The sequence below is a fragment of the Telmatherina bonti genome (genome assembly GCF_933228915.1).
Source record: "Telmatherina bonti genome assembly, chromosome: 21".
In the NCBI taxonomy this organism is placed as follows: domain Eukaryota; kingdom Metazoa; phylum Chordata; class Actinopteri; order Atheriniformes; family Telmatherinidae; genus Telmatherina; species Telmatherina bonti.
Window position 1 is genome coordinate 20,933,954 of NC_136630.1, and position 18,539 is coordinate 20,952,492.

General features: G+C 38.9%; 1 protein-coding gene across 1 annotated transcript in view; it reads left to right on the plus strand.

Moving 5' to 3' along the window:
• Positions 1-305: 305 nt before the first annotated feature.
• Positions 306-18,539, plus strand: part of grid2ipb (glutamate receptor, ionotropic, delta 2 (Grid2) interacting protein, b) — a gene marked incomplete at both ends in the record, with an annotated part of 43,369 nt that continues 25,135 nt past the window's right edge. Inside the window, 5 exons of the mRNA XM_079260314.1 lie at positions 306-390; positions 1,121-1,374; positions 1,513-1,842; positions 3,688-3,842; positions 14,651-14,932. Of these exons, the coding sequence (XP_079116440.1) occupies positions 306-390; positions 1,121-1,374; positions 1,513-1,842; positions 3,688-3,842; positions 14,651-14,932 (1,106 nt within the window). The remainder of the gene's footprint in view (positions 391-1,120; positions 1,375-1,512; positions 1,843-3,687; positions 3,843-14,650; positions 14,933-18,539) is intronic.

Here is an 18,539-nt window from a genome sequence, read left to right on the forward strand (position 1 = left end):
CAGAATTATTAAGGAACCGAGGTGCGCGGGTGCATGCGTCCCAGTTTTCTGATTAACAGTGTGCAAGCAGGCTAGCCCAAGGATGAATCAGGGATGAGACACAGGACCAACTCCTTGACACACTCACAGAGAGACTGCATTCGCTTTGCAGTGCAAACTCACCCTTTGCTCATGAGGAAGCTGCTGAGGCTTCCTTTCCTGTTTGACTTTGGGGTTGTGGGAGTTTTGCCTTTTTTCACGTTGCACTTGAGAGGACACAGGGGATAACAGCCTGCTAGCAGGCCGCCTGCAATTTCACAAGCAAGATGAAGAAGTTTTTGCAAAACAAAAAGGGCAGGTACTCTTTTCGGCAGAGCAAACGGGGCTCACGATATCCATCTAAAGATTTCTGTAAGTTTTTTATCTGCTTCGTCCACTGTGTGAATCCTGCTGAGCTGTGGCTGTGAAGCATATCATGCACCTGCAACTGGGTTAAAAAAAAAACACACAAATGCTTTATAACTGTTAATCTGTTTGCGATATTAGAGGCTATTTTTAAAAACGAACACATTCGAGTTAATCTGCTGTAGTGTGGTCTAAGTGCCTTTGCATTAGTCATTTTACTCTATTTAGATGTAATTTAATCATTTTTCTTCTCATTTATCTGATTGAGGCGGTCCAACAGGGAATGAATTGTTCTTTTTCATTATTGCATAATTAACATTCAACAGGAGAGAGCTGAATGTGTGCTAACCGAGAAAAAAAAAAAATTAGCTGCAGGAACTTTTGTCTTTTCAGCTAATTAAGGTCACAATCTCTGCAATGCCTTTATCTGACTGGCTGTAATTGAGTTTATGAACCAGGTCAGGGACCGCTGAGTGTGTCACGGTTCAAGTTAGAGGGTTACAAATCTACATTTGATAGTACAACAGGAGACACGAGAGAGGGTACGAGCAAGGAGACAGGGAACTGCATCAAACTGAATACTCTTAAGGCGTTTAGTTACAACTTATTGGTTACTTGCAATGGAGTTAGACTTAAACGCCTGGGCTGCAAGGGGTAAGTGTCTGCATGTCTTTAGATTCACGTGTCATAACCCTTCACCTCCTAGAGTTCTTGGATTTTTCTGTTTCCTTTCAAGTCCTCAGCATGCCGTCCTCCAACCAAGGATGGCCAGAGGACTTTGGCTTCCATCTGGGTGGAAGTGGACCTAGTTACATCTTGTCTGTGGAGGAAGGCAGCAGCGCTCACCTGGCAGGGCTACAGGCAGGGGACCAGGTCCTGGAGATCGAGGGCCACAATGTGTCAACTCTGGCTCCGCAGGCAGTCATCGCCATCGCTCAGACTCAGAAGAACATCCCGCCTAGCATCGGAGTGGTGTCCCGCATACAGCAGGTCTTACAGCTCTGCAATCTGTTACCGCTGTACTGAATATATAGGTTGCATAATCCCTGTGTAGTTACGTTGGTGTAATTGTTCAGTAATATGAAACAGCAGGTCTTCATTGGTGTCTTTTCATTTGTTGTTGTACAGATGGACATCATACCAGGTCCAGATGGCCGTTTTGGGTTTACCATTGTGGGAGACTGCCCTCTGTTGGTGGAAGACTGTTCCCCATGTTCCCCAGCAGGACGCGCCGGTCTGAGGGCCGGGGATTATGTCATGGAGGTGAACGGCATCCCTGTCAGGCAGCATGAGATGGCCGCATCACTAATTAAGGCCTCGCAGGGCAGGACGCTCCGTCTGGGGGTCCTGTGTCTCGGGCCGAGGCAGAAGCACAGCGTCAGTATCGAGGACAGCCACATTGGAGGAGATGGGGCGAGACTGGACCGCAAGCACAAGGCTCTGGAGTTCAACAGGAAGGTACTTTCATGTCCACAGACTTACCTGAGTCCAGCTGCTGCTGTTGTCCATAAAGTTGTGTATAAACATGACTTTTTTTTTCCTCAACAGTAACAACAAATTTAGGTTTTAGTTTTTAGGCAAGACGAGTTTATTTGTATGGCTCCTTTCATGTACAAAGCAATTCAATGTGCTTCACATAAAACAAAAGTATTACAGATGGTTCAGAGAAGGCAACTACAAATAGCAAAAATCCCAATAAAATCATAAATGAAATTGAAATAATTAAAAGCAAAATCAGATGAAAGTTGTCCAGCAGATTTCATGCATTAGCGCATAAGAAACTAAAGATTTTAACCTGGATGTTAGTGTCTACATCTAGTGAGAGTTTAGTCTCCACTTGCAGTTTGTTCCACTTGTTTGCAGCGTAACAGCTAAATGCTGCTTCTCCATGTTTAGTCTGGACTCTGATCTGGACTAATTGACGTGGATCTTTGGATCTAAGAGCTCTGCTTGGTTTATATTCCCAGATGGTTCATCTCACTGATATATCCTGGAACTAAACTGTTCTGCAAGTTGTAAACAATCAGTCGAGTTGTACAATCTATCCTGTGACTGACTGGAAGTCTGTGTGAATATTTTTAAACTGGTGTGATGAGATCAGACCTCTTAGTCCCAGTTAAAGCTTCCAGCAGCATCTGGATGACCTGCAGATGTTTAAAGCTTTTTTTTTTTTTATAGAAAGTCCTGTTTAAAGACTATTACGGTAATCCAGTTTACTGGGGATGAAGGCATGGATGAGTTCTGGTCTTTCTGGGAAACCAAACTTTTAATTGAGTTGATGTTTTTGAGTTGATTTTGAGCTTTCTTTTATTGTACCAGTTCTCACGTTTCTGAAGTGGATCGGCCTTCATAACGTAAAAAGTAATATCAAGCATATTTGGCCACTTGTATTCAGTGATTTAAATGGGATTGCTACAGTTTATGAAATGCTTCAAATATTTTTTTTTAGATTCTGTATAAATATGGCCTAAAGCATCATCAGATTTAAACAAGAATCTTTATCTTCAAGGCAATGAACCAAGTCTATTTAAGCAGAAGCAAAATGTTATACTTGATTATATAGTTATTGTGTGAATACATGACCTACTTTCTTATATATCCTGACAAATCCTTGCAGAGTTTATAGACATAATTCAGAAATCATTATTCCCTCTATAATAGCAAGATACCTAGACTCAGAGCAGGCCCATGCCATGATGCTACCACCCCCGTGTTTCACAGCGGGGATAAATTGCTTACATTGCAGTATTTTCTTAACTTCTCACTTAAATGTAAAAGTTCTCTACAAATCATGCCATTAGATGTGATTAGTTACCTATAAGCACAAAGGTTTCTTTGTGACCTTCCAGACTGTTGTACACTGTGATCTTTGTTGACTGGTCACAAGGAGGAACATGCTTGAATTTCTGCCAAAATGTGAATTTGTGGAGTCAAAAGATGGTTTTAATAAAAATTTCAAGCCTAATGAGCATTAAAAAACTCCTTTTATGATGTCATTGGTTTGGTTTCTGTGGAAAAATCCACTTTAAACACAGAGTGCTACAATTTATGCCATTCTTTAAGTAGAACCAGGTTCACAAGTTATGGTCATCCTTTTCATTAAAATGCTGGAGTTCCACCTAGATATGTAATATTGGCACACTGTCTTTTCTTAATAAATTACCAAGCCTGATATTTTTATCTCCTCTGTTTAGTTAGCATCTTTTTATCTGCTGTCAGTGAAACTTTGATGATATTTATAAAGATATTTGCAGCTCCATCATCCCTCAGATTCACTACTGATGCTTTTATTGTTTTCATCAGGTTGACCAGATTTTAGGCGACGAGACCGAAGTGAAAGAGAAACTCTTTGCTGTGCTGAAGCAGTACGCAGCAGAGAAGAGAGTTGAGTGGTTGGCCTCTGTGCTGCCAGAAATACTCACCAATGATGAGCATCGACAGCTCATCTCCAGCATCAGGTAGGAGCCGGAGTGCTTCACTCACTGGGTGACACAGCAGTGAGTAAAACATGATTATATAACATGAACGTTCTGCTTTTGTGATGGACTGTCTTGTAATGTTTGCCTGTTTTTATTTAAAATTGTTGACTTATTAAACTGTTGTTTCGGTCTTTCAACTTAAACATCAGAAAACAAGAAAAAGTCACATTTCTGCCTAAAAGAAATCAGTCAAGCTTTGATCCAATTAAATAAAACCCAACACACTCACCTTTGGCAAATGCGCTGCACATTTTCTATTTTTCTTTTTATTATTTCTATTATCTTTTTCCTCTCAGAAATATCAGTCAGGGTGAAAACTAAAATAATCTGACCATGTAAACAGGATTTTACCTGTTTATCACTCATTTACTGGGTGCATTGGAAAGATCTCACCAGCTAGCCATCAGAAAAATACACGCTAGCTTTAAGTGGGCTCCATCTGCCACCCAAGGTAAAAGTAAGCATCTTCAGCAGGAGTAAAACTGAGACACTGAACTGACATGAAGTGGCACAGGCTTAACGTTTTCATCAGTAAAATGAAGCCTGGCAGTGGGAGCTGTATTCCTAGCATGAAGTTCTCTGTGATGATCGGCCACACACAGATTTAACTGAGTGCTGCCTTCATGGAAACATCACTTAATAGTGAAGGCCCCTCAAAGTGAATGAAAAATAAAAACCTGAAGCTACGACCAGTAACGAGCTTTTTAGAGGCGTGCTGCAGATTCTTCCCTTGTGAGAAAACAATGCCAAATAACACACCATGAGAAACTATTCTGGTCGTCAGAGTAGTGTGCTGCTTCACGGGCCAAAACTGACCAGAATTAGTGTCTTTTTTTTTCTGCATCCCCAGAGAGTTTGTCCACAGATTGCAGTTCTCCAACAACCAGAGCCAATCAAATCTTTTATTCTCCTCCTGTGCTGGCTTTATTCACCACTACTACTACACCACTTTCATCTCTGTTTAGGTCTAATAATACACCGAATGAAGGATTTCCATCAAGTGAGTTGAGATACTTTTTTATCCCCTGAAATGACGTGAGTGGATTACCTGCTCCCGTCTAGCAACTTCATTGGTTTCTTATGCAGAGTAGAACACTCCTATCTGCACGAGCACCAATAATAACATTAATACAGTTTATGTTTTCCACCCCCACCCATCTCACACCTCTCTCCCTCTCTCTCATTGGGTTTTTGCAATTTCATTTTTTCTGCTCAGCTCTCTGCTCTGTCTGTGAGCTGACAGTTTTCTCTTCACATACAGTAAAAACAGCTGCCACAGCATCTTAAACTCATCTCAGAGGATAAGGCCACTACTCTGCTAGTGCTCAGTTGTAGGTGGTGTGATTTATGCATCTGTTTAGCTGATTTAAAAGCCATTGGTGACAGCTAAAAGGATGAATTGTCTTGGGTGAGTATACCTTCCTCCTGTTCATAGGGCAGATGTACGGTAATCAACTTCTCTAAGCCTGTTTTAAGCCTGCAGGATAATTAGAGTTATGGTTTTGTAGGTGAGTGAGGTTTGATTTCTGATGTGATTCTGAGCCTAGTTTCTATTGCAGTGTCTTTTTTTTTTTTCCAAAGTTATCAATATTTTTTTCCTATTTCTGTTTCTATTCACACCAGTCAGCCACTCAAACTGAACTCTTCAACTAATCAGTCAATCACATGGCAGCAGCTTGATGCATTTCGGCATGTAGACATGGGCTGAGTATTTCAGAAACTGCTAGGACATTTACAAACAACCATTTCCAGGGTTTACAAAGAATGGCGAAAAAAAACAACTAAATGATGTCAGAGGTCAGAAGAGAATGACCAGACTGGTTGATGATAGAAAGAAAACTTAAAAAAAAACACTGGTTACAACCCAGTATCTCTGCATGTACATGTTGAACATTGAAGTAGATGTGCTCCAGCAGTAGAAGTATGAAAAAGTGAATTCTGCACACCAAAAATGCTCCTAAAACATTTTTGATAATGTGACGTTTCAGGCACTAGCCCTTCTACAGAGTAATGCCCAAAAACGTTTAATTATTTAAACATTTTTAGGAGAATTTCTTTGAACTTCACTTTTTCATACTGTATTGCCTTAAAGGTCCAGCGCCCAGCATCACATACCTGGGATGTTTTTGTTTCTTTCGGTTTTGAATCGACATCACTCCACACCAGGTGTCACTCCTGTCAGCTAAGGAAACTGAAGCTACAGAGGACTCCCCAAAGCTGGACGGTAGAAGACTGAAAACAATGTCTGGTCTGACAAGTCTCCATGTCAGCTGCTGGACTCGCATGGAAGGTTCAGAATTTGGTGGAAACAACAGAAAAGCATGAATCCATCCTGTCTTGTATCAACAATTCAAGCTGCTGCTGGTGAAATGGTGGCAAAATTGTCTTTGCCCACTTTTATTCCACTTATTACAAATGTAACAAAAACAGGATTCTCATCCATTCCTCTCTCTTGCCAGCATGTAGGGGCTGGTGCATGTTTTTATTTCTAGTAGAATAGATTCCTTTCATGCCCTGCTCTCTTGTCTTCCCAAAAAAGACTATTTCTAACCTACAGTTACTTCATGTGTACTCAGCAGTACACGTACTGATGAGGACCAGAGGGCGGGAACATATTACAACAGTTTTCAAATTGCTACATTGGCTGTGCAGGTGTTTCAGGATAGTTTTTTTTTTTTTTTGTAGTTTAAAAAAAAAACAAAAAACACTATCTTATTTATCTGACCTGCTTTTACCTTATCAGCCCTCCTGGACTCTGAGTTACCAGCCTTTAATTGTTCCTAAAATTACAACCAAAATCTGCAGCAAGGCCTCGTTCCATCAATATGACCCTCATCTATAGAAGAACCTCAGGGCCTCAAAGACTGTTTATGTTTTTAAAAAGAGGTTCAACTCCTTCCTCTTTAGCTTATCTTAAATTACTTTATTTTATTTACTCAATTATTTTACTTCATTATTTATCTAAAATTGTTTTTTTTGAACATGTCAGTGAGTGAACTGTACTTCAGTGGCCTCCAGAGTCACCAGACCTCAACCCAACAGAGCAGCTTTGGGATGTGTTGGAACGGGAGATCCTCATCTGGGATGTGCAGCCGACAAATCTGCAGCAACTGTGTGATGCTATCACATCAGTATAAGGGCAAAACCTCTGAGAAACGTTTCCAATACTTTGTTGAATCTATGCCATGAAGGATAAAGGGAGTTTTGAAAGCAAATGATGAACTAACCCAGCACAAGCAATATGTACCTTGTAAAGTAGCCATTTGAAGATTACTCTATGCTAGTTACAGACTTGACTCATTACTATTACAAATGGTAGTTTGTGCTATTAACCTCAGCAAATGAAACATGTCAACCTAGGCTCACATGTCTTTGGTGTCTTTAGGGCAAAACACCCAAGCCCACATTAATCCCAGTACACTCATCAGTGTGTGATCACAGAGAAAAGATGTAGCACATTGCATATATTGCATAGTATGAGTTTGTGAAACAGGATGTAAATAGTTTAAAAAAAAAAAAAAAAAAAGAGCTGCAATATTTGTGGACCTGATTATTGTGTTTTTTATTGAGTTGCAAAGCTGCTGTTATCATCTGTTTTTTGAATGCATGCTGCGCACAAAGCTTTCCTTTCTTAGCAGCTCTGGTAATGATGGTGTTTAATCTTGACTGCAGGAGTCCAACGGCTGCAGTTTATTTGCAACTGTTTCTGAGCCAACACACAGTAACATGTTAGAAATAGCATCTCATAACCCTTCCATACTTTATTCTCTGGAAGATTAGAACATGCTATACATGTGCATCACTGATACAGTAGTCTGACTTCAAATTATAAAGATTTATTTATTTATTTTGTTATTTATGATGATTACTAATTAAAGCTCTTTTGGAATAAAATCTATAATCACTAACAGGCATAAATCTAGACAATCAAAGGTTCCTCGGAAGGTATAAGTCATTGATGTTTGCCTCACCGTGCTGTTGCTTTTGTTCTTTTATTGCCATAGCAACTGAGAAGTTGGAGGTACAGTATACACTAGTCTCAGGGGGTATCTTGTGCAGCATAAAGGACTATTCTGTCTTGCATGAAAGTCTTGAAAGGCAAGAAACTTCTTTTCATGTTATAAGATTAGACGGACCTTTAGAAGAGCTTCCAGAGGCTGATTTGATGCACTTGCAGGGTTTTAAGACAGCTGCAGATCCCATTTTTTTATCTAAACAGTTTCTGTGCTCTGAGTCACTCTGAGATCTTTTCACAGTTTAATCTGACACTGAACATGCTGGCTGCATGGCGAGGATCATACACACGACACTTGCTACTGTAAATGTGAACTCATTCACACTTACACTGTCAGCATCACTTTGAACACAGTCTCTGGACGCTGCACGTGTAGTTATCTGTGTCATCCTCTTCGGTTTTGTTTCTTGACGAAGACAACGGTTATGGATCGGGCATCCTTCATGTTTTAAAGAGACTGTTTGATTATCTACTTTTGATGATTCATGTTGTAAACCATCCCGAAGTTGCTCTAATGGATTGGGATCTGGTGACAATGGGATCTGACAACAAAGTGATGGAAATGGTCAGCAATAACAATCAGTTTAGGTGTGGCTTTTAAACAGTGCCCATTTAGTAATAAAGGGCTAACGGTGTGCTAAGAGAATATCCTCCACACTATTACATGTGTTTTCATGTTGTTTTGAACAAATTATGACTTTATAATCCAAACGTGCATCTGAAATGGAGACTTCTCAGATCATCCATCCATTTTCTTAACTGCTTTGTTCAATTTCAGGGTTGTAGGAAGCTGAAATCTATCCCAGAAATCAGGACACAGCCTGGACAGGTCGCCAGTCCATCACAGCTCTTCAGATAAGACAACATTTTATCATCTTCTTTTGTCTAGTTTTGGTGACTGCACTGATAAAACTGAAATCTAAGTAAGATTAAAAATCTTAAATTGAGTACACATATGCTTATTTTTTTAAAGGTAAGATAATACTTAGTTTTTATGCCAGAGAATTCCTCTTGTTTTAAGAGTATTTCACTTGTTTTGGGAAGTCTTGACAAGCCAAATTTTCTTGTTCTGTTGGCAGATAGTTTATCTTATTTTAAGCAACATTTACCTAATTTTTTATATTTTTTTCTTGCTTTTTAAGGCTGAGTTTTTGCAGTGTGTGTGAATCGTAGCATCAGTTTCCTGCTCTTACAAAACTGATACTTGAGGTTGGGTTCTGCTGCTGTAGCCCATCCGCTTTGAGGTTGACGTGTTGTGTGTTCTGTTGTAATCAGTGTTTTTTACTGTTATCTTTCGATTAGCTGGAGCAAAGTCTCCCCATTCTCCTCTGATCTCTGACATCAACAAGTCATTGTCATCAACTGCTGGTGACTGATTCGTGTCGTCTTGATCACACCCATGCCTGGATGACTTGAGTTACTGCACTGTATGGCTGATTAGTTATTTCTGTTAACAAGATGTCACCTAAAAATTTAGTCTTCATTGAAATGAAGATAGTTTTGTTCTTTTTTGGCAGTGCTTACAAAGGAAGAAAAAAGTCTTCTCAGACATTTTCATCATTATTTCAAATTTAAATATTAATGCAACAAGCCGCTTCCCCCAGCTCATTGGACACTTGAAAGAAATTAGGTCTGCTCTTGCAAGTTTTCTGCTCGTCATTCTTCCCTTTTGAGAAATCTGTCCCTTCCTCCCAGCTTGCTTCCTCCTCCACAACGCTCCATCAGACAATTATAAATCTCTGTTCTTTACAAACGAGGTCAAATCAGAGCACTCAATTAGTTTCCAAGAGTTGACACGGAAAAACTTTTTGTGATGAGGCGGTTGTCTCAACAGATGGCTTTGCATTCGTTAGCCAGTGCATATCTGCATAATGCTGGTTGCATTCAGCTACATTCACACCTCGTGCTGACAGGTTTTATATCTGTGTGTGAGACAGGGGCATGTTAATACTCTGATATGAATAAATACCAAACAGTGGTGCTGCTCAGATAGCAAACAGAGAGAACTGTGTGGGCTGCTTACACTTCCAGCACCAGAGAACATTTATTTATATCTCTAGTCTGCTTATTGTAGCCAGCAGTCTGTGCTCAGGCAACACTGTCAGACCGCACAGATGTGCACCTCAAAACTGATCAAAGTCTGCACTGCAGAGACAGTCACTGCAGGCTATTAATAAGTGGCCCATATCCTTAACCGAACACATTTGTAAATGACAGCTTCTCTATAACAAGGACGGGTAGGAAAAAAACGGCAAAAAAAAATGCTGACTGTCTTTAATGCAGCATGGCTACTTAAAGTCACATGTGTGTGTTTATTTTTTTTGCAGAATGCTATTATGGTAGTTGTCTGCTTATAAACCTAGAAAATTAGTGAAGTTTTTTGGTCTGGAACTGCGGTTGTGCCAGAGAAAAAGCTATATGTCAAGAAATATTTGACTTCTACTGAAAGTTTTTTTAATGAAATTATTTCACTCTGCAGCAATGATGCAGAAAATGTGGCTGCAAATAGGTCTCTAACGGTAACTTGGCAACCAAGCACTCACACTCATCATGCTTTGGACACAGAAGAGCTATCTTAATCTAAAATCTAATTAACCCCAATCCATGCAGCTACAATTAAACTTTATAAAACATAACATAGAAATATTTATTTTAATTGTTATTACATTTGTCTGCACATATTGTTGTGTCTTGCTGCTGATTGGAGAGCTCTTACAAAGTGGACAGCATTTTTTTTTTTACCCTACCAACACAGGGCAACCATTTTGCAATGTACTGTTAACAGTGTATTTACTTAAAATAGTCACGCATGTTTCAGCTCAGTGGTTGTGAGTTCCTTCTTCCATAACCGGACCTGCTCCATTTTTGTTGTCCAGACTGGCTAAATTCACTCATCTGTATAAGAAACACAATGCATTTTAAGTTAGTCTTTACTAGAGGTTTTCTGCCTCCATCCAAAAGTAAGAACAGCATTTCTTTGTTTAAACCTGGTTATAAGATATTATGAAAAATATTAAATATTCATGAAGGTTTATTGATGCTTAATAATGTCTTGGAAATGTGCATGTGGCACATTTTTTCATGTGCTTTCTAGTTAGTATGAAAGACCAAGCCCCTTGAAAATGTTTAGATTACCACAAAACTACAGTGTTACAGTTTTTCAAGTTTCATAAGTATGTGAAATGAAATTTTAATAAAGATTAAAGCTGCAATATTTTCACCACATGACAGGAACAGCAAGGAAAATGAAGCACATTTAACAGTTTGCTCTTTAATATCATACTTAAATTACTGTGACTAATTGAATGAACTTTAGCTGAAACTTTTGCTACAGTTATTTTTCTCTTTTTGCAATGAATGTGTCCAAATTACTGAAGTTAACCATAAAAATAGTTGATGTATCCTAATTATCCTCTTGTACACATGTACGGTTGTGGCTCTCAGCTCAGATAACTGGTTTGCTAATTATTCAGCGATTGCTGTTTTTCATCAAATCCCCCCACTTTATATGCTAATGGATGATTTACTGATCTGTAGTACATTAGCTATTCAGAACGCATCAGACTGGTGTAGGTGGGAAGCAAAATGCCTGTTTGTGCTAATCGATGTTACGACTGTTGGATCCTAATGTGACTCAGTGAAGAGGGAATTCAGTCATTAGCCTCTGGTTCACTAGATGTATAAGTTGGTTTTTTTTATTTTTGGGATCTTCAACAGATCAGTCTGAATTCTCCTGAAAACAGGTGTGTTAATATACGTGGCACGATCAGAGTTGGGCAAGAGTTGCCATGTTGTGTGTGCCTATCATGAAAACGTCTTTATTACTTAAACAATTAAAATATTTGCCACAATAAAATCTTCTTTTGACCATAACCTTTTAACTGCCTTTTAGTAGAGGAAATATTTCAGTGATTATTCTAAATTTTATTAAAAATGTGTCGAAAGTATGCAATGCCAAAAGCGTTTATTATCCTGTCACTGTTTTAACTATTTAACTATTATCTGTAAAAAATAATCAATAAAAAAACATCTTAAAACTAATCTAGTTTACCAACACTGAAATTAAGAGCAAGCACAAGCATTGTTGCCAACATAGGCTACTTATCACCAAATCTAGGTACTTTAAGACCCTCTCAGCAACTTTTCTTTTCTTAAAAAGAACCCAGCACCCAGTCCAGTAACTTTTTTGAGAAACTTCATCTATTTCTTAAGGTGTTGTCACCTTGTTGTGAAGTGATGGTCAGCCTTACTCATTGTAGACCAGAGTAGGTGTAGGCCAAATTGTTGGAAAAATAACTCACATTTATGTTATTTTCTGGCTGTTCCAACTATTAAAATTGTAAAGCTGATCAAGATTAAATCCAAGTTCCTTAGATAGAAAAAAGGGTAAGTGAACCAAATATTTAATGAAAAAAAGTTGAGAAAAGTGGCTTCCAAACCTTTTTCATGGATAAAAATAACTCAGCCAAAGCATCCTAGAGTCTGTAGTCTTTACTTTGTCTGTCTGTGAATGAGTAGCTGAGTTTAGAGTTTAGTCACCAAGCAAGAAGCGGGAAAATAACACATTAGGCTAATCTTAACAAGGGTACTTTTTTTTTGTTCACTAGAATGGTGAACAAAGTGGTCTTCATAATTAAGATGACAGGATGTAAAAGTGAAACAGCTATTTGCAAGCACACTTTCTAATAATGCTATTAGAACAACAAGATGCATTTTTACACAAACAGGAACCTTGCAGGATTTGTGATGTAGCATCTTAATCTTATCTGCTTTCACCCCTCTATACACAAACATGCTACCACGCTCCTCCATGCTTTCATCTCCTTTCTAGTTTGAAATATTTAGGACAGGTATTTGAAAATCTTTCATCTGTCTTGAAAGATGTATTATATTGCGTGTTACATTAAGTGCACAAACTTTTATTTAAAAATACAAACTGAAAATACTCGTCACATTTTCCTCATTCCCTGCTAGCCATTTTGGTTTGTTTGAACACCAATTTATACAAGCAGTTACATTAGAAATGTTGGGCAATGCTTGTCCTTTTTATTCTCTCTTTTTTAACTTATAACATCAATGTTGACAAGGAGTACTTAAAAGTATGTCAAATAAGGGTAGAAATTCAGAACTTGTGAGGTTGAAATGATTGTGTCTTCCCTAGCAAAACAAGCTAGCAGCTCCTTGTCTGACTAAATAAGCTTTTATTTTAGATAGGCTTGCTACACGCCAAAACTTGTTTGTAACTATGTGTAATAAAAAGCTTATTATTAAAAAATTGTAGAAAAATACGCACTTATTCTGGTTTTATGTTCTTTCTGGGTAGAGGGTAATAAACCAGTTAGCACTGCTGCTTCTCAGCACAAAGATTCTGGTTCATGATTTCTTCATTTAGGAAGCAGCATGTTCCCCCTGAGCTTGTGTTGATTGGTATTTAAAGTAATTAGGGATTATAAATAGGGATTATAAATTGTGTTGTTGTATGTCACCTTTTGCCCAGAGGAGTTGGCTCTAGCTCCAGGTTGTCACAGGATGTAAAAAATGCATTACATTATATGTGTGCTTATGTATATTTTTGCATCGGAAGATTTGAGAGGTTTAATTTTTTTTTAGGATTAGGTTAAAACAAAAAATGTTTTTATAATTCCCTCATAATTGCATATGTTTATGACGTGCTCTGAATTAATATTGGTTGGGTTTTTTTTGTTAGTTTTAAGGAGTTAACTGCTAAACTAACTGGCTAATGTAGTTCTTTAATAGCTCACAGATATTGTTGTTTATTTATTTATTTTTATTAGGAGGTGTAGGATCCAGCATATCTGCAGCTTCTGTAGCTTACATAAGCAGCTGGAAGTTAGAATATCTCATGCCTCACAACTTGGAGGCACAGTGCTGCATCCAACAAGCTGTTGAAATGGTGTGTAATAATTCCAGTGTGCTTTGACAATATGGATGTATCATCCTGTTGCTTCAGAAAACATCAACATCTATTTAACAGATTACATTTTGTTCGGTCATCAAGTCATTAAGCTAAAACAGCTAATGATGTTACAAATTTAGATTGTTTGTCTGAATGAATGAGGTGGATGATGCAAGCTTCCTGCTCTGCACTCACACTGACAGTGACACAGAGGTGAGCTGTGGACGGAAGTGTAGGATAGAAAGAGAATGAGTTGGTGTAGATGGAGAGTGAGAAAGAGAGAGAAAGCAGAGGAGAAATCCCATGCTTTCTCACTCCCACACCTTTTTTCTCTTGCTGTATTCTGGCTCTGGTACCTCACACTGCAGCATTCAGACTCCAGCAAGCAGCGAGTGACGCCACGGTTTCCTCATCGTCTTTCTCCCCAGAGAGAAAAATCTTTTCTCTCTGCCTTTAGATTCATCTTTTTTTTCTTCTCTTCAGGGACCACAATTACCTTCAGGAGGGAGGAGATCCCTCCTTTTTTTTTAATGCTGAGACATGAAGAGAAGCCTGTTGAGTTGGATCAGTAAAGATTTGGGGTTGTGAGAATTGTTTTACAAGTTAAAGTTGATCATCACTTTTTTTTTTTTTTTTTTTTTTTTTTTTTTTTTTACTTTTTCTCTGCTCACACTGGGTGGCAAGTTGTTTTTTTTATTCTTTATTGTAGGTTGAATGTTTACAAAATGGACTGAGGGGGATCTGTGATTTAGATCCATCTTTTTCCTTACTTCTTTCTTTTTCCGAAGCAAGCCCTGCGGGCAAACAGCTAATATAACTCCATTTATCTCCCTCACACGCCACTATGTTTGCCAGAATCTTTGTCCCGAAGAAGCACAGACAGCGCTTTGACGAGGCTGTCTCCCAAAACGTGATCAACCGACTCTGCCGCAGCAAGAGCATCAGCGAGCCGCAGGGCAGAATGCGCCGTAGTCGGAGCGAAGATCACTCTGATCGCCGCCACGGGTCCAAAAGAGCCAGCTCAGTGCCGAGGGATGGAGGAGAACCTGGAGGGAGAGGTGATGCAGAGAGAGACAGAGGCGTGAGGAAGTCTGTCTCTGGGATACCTGCGCACCCTCCTATTGGACCCAATCAGAGGTGAGCACGTATGAATGTACTCCATATTTTGGTGCTGAATTTAAACTTTAGTTATAAGTGTTTTTAATGCAAATTCAAGCTGCCAAGAAGTTAGTCTCGACACATAATAAAACCTAAAATAAGTTACTTGCTGTGCTGCAAGAAAATCAGCATTTTCTTTTTCTTTTTTTTCTTTTTTTTTTAATTGGACTAAAGCTTCTCGTAATCACCACCTTTCCCCTTTAAAGTTAACAGTTTTCTGAGCAGATATTCTCTCTGACCCTTCAACTTCCCCTCACCCTCCGCCTGCTAGCACACCGATTACACGGCTGTCCAATTAATAACACCACAATGGACTTAGTGAAGGATTACAAGAGTGACATTGATCCCTCCACATACGCCAAGCTAACTCAATCCCAATATGCTGCATGTCTTCATGAATTAGAAAGTGAAAATCTTTGGCTCAAAACAATAGGAGGGAGTATGACTGTGTTAATTGTGCAGCATGCTGCTGCTTTCCCAGAAATAAATAAATCCCAAGACTGTTGTGTAACACTGTTGTGTCTCTGCGGTATCTGGAAAGGCTGGCAGAAAATTGATAAAGAGAGAATGCAGAAACGGATATTGACATTAGTAAAACACAGGGGCGTTTCCTGGACCTGGGAACATTGGGGGCTGAGCCCACAACTTCGCAGAGGAATCTCTGTGAACAAACGTATAAAAAAATGCCTTTTATTTAAGCTTTCTAGTCTGTCCTGTCTTCTCGGTCCTGGTCCTCTTTAAGATTTGTCAGATTTATTTTTATCATAATTATTGACACCACAAGCTCATCTTAAAAAGGAACTGACCCTTGCAACATGATTAACCTTCAAGTGTCATTTATTGGGGATATAGGCTCAATAATCCAGTATATTTATGAAATATGCTACTAAATGGTTTAAATGTATTAAGTTTATCCTTTCTGGATAGTTGGATATTTTGCCTGCCAGAAAATATTTGTGTATATGATAAATCTAGACTGTGAATATAATAAAAACATTTTATTTTCCGGAGTAAATCTTGGAATGCAAAGTGTCAGGACAGGTCACTCATTATGTGGTAGTTGAGCATTCAAAGTAAATCAAATTATTAAATTAAGTGTTGAAAATTTTTATCAGATAGCCTCATCTTAACAAACAAAAAAGAAGAAAAATCCTCTTGCGCTGCATGGCAGGACCTGTGTCCAACTGGACTCCCAGCAGTCTGACCAGCACTTATCTACCCTCCTGTTTGATTTACTGCTTGCGTTATTTATGTCATGTCTGCTATTATATTCTATTCTATTGTCATTTATCACCTGCTTTTATCCAAAGTAAGTTACATATGATACTGAGAAAAACACAAGCAGGAAATCAAACATTAGAGGGCATCATAGGAAGGTGCTGGTGGACTGCTGACATGTAATGCAACAGGCTTTTTTTCCCCTCCCCACAAAATTACCTCTGTTAAAATACAAAGAATGCTAAATGACAGTAGTAGTAGTAGTAGAGGTAATAACACATCACATTGACGAATCTCTACATGAATAACTGTAAACATCAAATACAGCTCAGTCTAGTGGTCTTCTGTGATTTGTCCCTCCCAGTCTCCAACAGCCCATCCTGGAGCAACACAACCATACACCAACCACCATCCTCATTGATACATAAATACCCACAAAGCTGAGATCATGATAAAACTAGTTTTCTATTCCAAATATACTGTAAAGCAACATAAGATGTAAAACCATCTTTAACAGCTGGACTTTAACTGCTGAACAATCAGAGACCTGCAGGTAAACAGTAAATAACATTATAATAAAGCAGAGACCTGCAGATAAACTAATGAGTAAATATTATAATAAATCTGTTTGCTTTCTATCTACATTTGAACAAAAATTGCATCTAGAAACAAAACTTCCACACTGATGTTAAAGCTCTTTTCATCTACTGCAACACGACGCATGCACATGCACGCACGCACGTGCACACTCACAGCAGTACCTCCTCCTTAGTGGTTTTGGGAAATTCGGGACGTTTTCCAGTCTCACACACACACTTCCCCACTGGATTTAAAGCAAATGTGTGTAACATAAAACGACGAGGCTAACGGTTTAGCATAACTAGCTTAACCTTGGAAGTATCAATACTGTCATGAATGATCTGCTTCATGTTCATGTCACTTTGAAGACATACTAATTAAAATGAGTAGTTTGTTTACCTACTTCATGTGTTGACACAGAGACTGGCTGTCCACTGGTAGCCAAGAGTTGCTTCTCCTCTTTAAAAAAAATCGTCTGATGTGTATTTTAACCGCTGATCATGTCCGCTCTAATTCGAAATAAAAGCGGAGTTCAGATCAGAACTAAAACTCCGGGATGTCAGCAAATAAAACACGGAGGTGTCACTGCTTCCGTAAATCTCTTCTGGGATTGGTCACATTGTTGTACCTGTGTTGCATTTACTGAAGCCAGGAAATTAAAAAAACAAAACAAAACAAAACAAAACATCAAAGTCAGTCTAGTGGTCTTCTGTGATTTGTCCCTCCCAGTCTCCAACAGCCCATCCTGGAGCAACACAACCATACACCAACCACCATCCTCATTGATACATAAATACCCACAAAGCTGAGATCATGATAAAACTAGTTTTCTATTCCAAATATACTGTAAAGCAACATAAGATGTAAAACCATCTTTAACAGCTGGACTTTAACTGCTGAACAATCAGAGACCTGCAGGTAAACAGTAAATAACATTATAATAAAGCAGAGACCTGCAGATAAACTAATGAGACAAACTAATGACAAAACTAAATGACAAAACTAATGACAAAAAAAACTACCTTCTTATTTAATGTCATAAGGCGGCTCAGTGAATTTAAACTTATTCCCTGTGGGCTGAAAAATCATTCGGGGCTTGATGAGAAATTTTCGCGTCGGACGGTTCACGCCCCCGCGTCGTCCATTAATTTCTGATAATGGAAACCTCGGAGGGCATTATCCCGCTTATACCATGGTCACTCACAAAGGAAATAAAATAAGATCAATTACTAATGTTGTTTCTGCTGTTAAAATATTTTTTTTTCACAAGAATGGGCAGGGCGGAATATGTAATGTCTTTTGTTGTGGTGTTTCCAAGGTAACCGGTTTTGAGAGCACCTGCAGCGCGTTTGGCAGTAGATACTATTGCAATTGCAACAAATACCCGATGATGCGCCCACGTTGAAGCGCATCATCGGGTATGATCATAGACTGTATATAAAGAGATATGATGATGCGCCTCAGTCTGCACACTGCAGTAATTGTGGGGAGTTCAGTGTGTATGAACGTGTGTGTGTGTGTGTGTGTGTGCGCGCGGCGCGCCGTCAAGTGATTGAGTCTGAAAGATAAGTGTTGAACTAAAGTGCCGTACCCTCCTCTTAACGGATTCTTGTGAAAATATTATTTTCTGCCTGAAATGCATATTTCTTCAAAATATGAAGGAAATCGGGGAAGATGTTTATCATGTTTATGTGATGACTGACGTTGTCAGTCCAAAAGATCTTTCTGCCCGTTTGTCGCTAACATTTCTGTTGCCACGGTTACCAACTGCCGTTTGAGCCGAGCACTG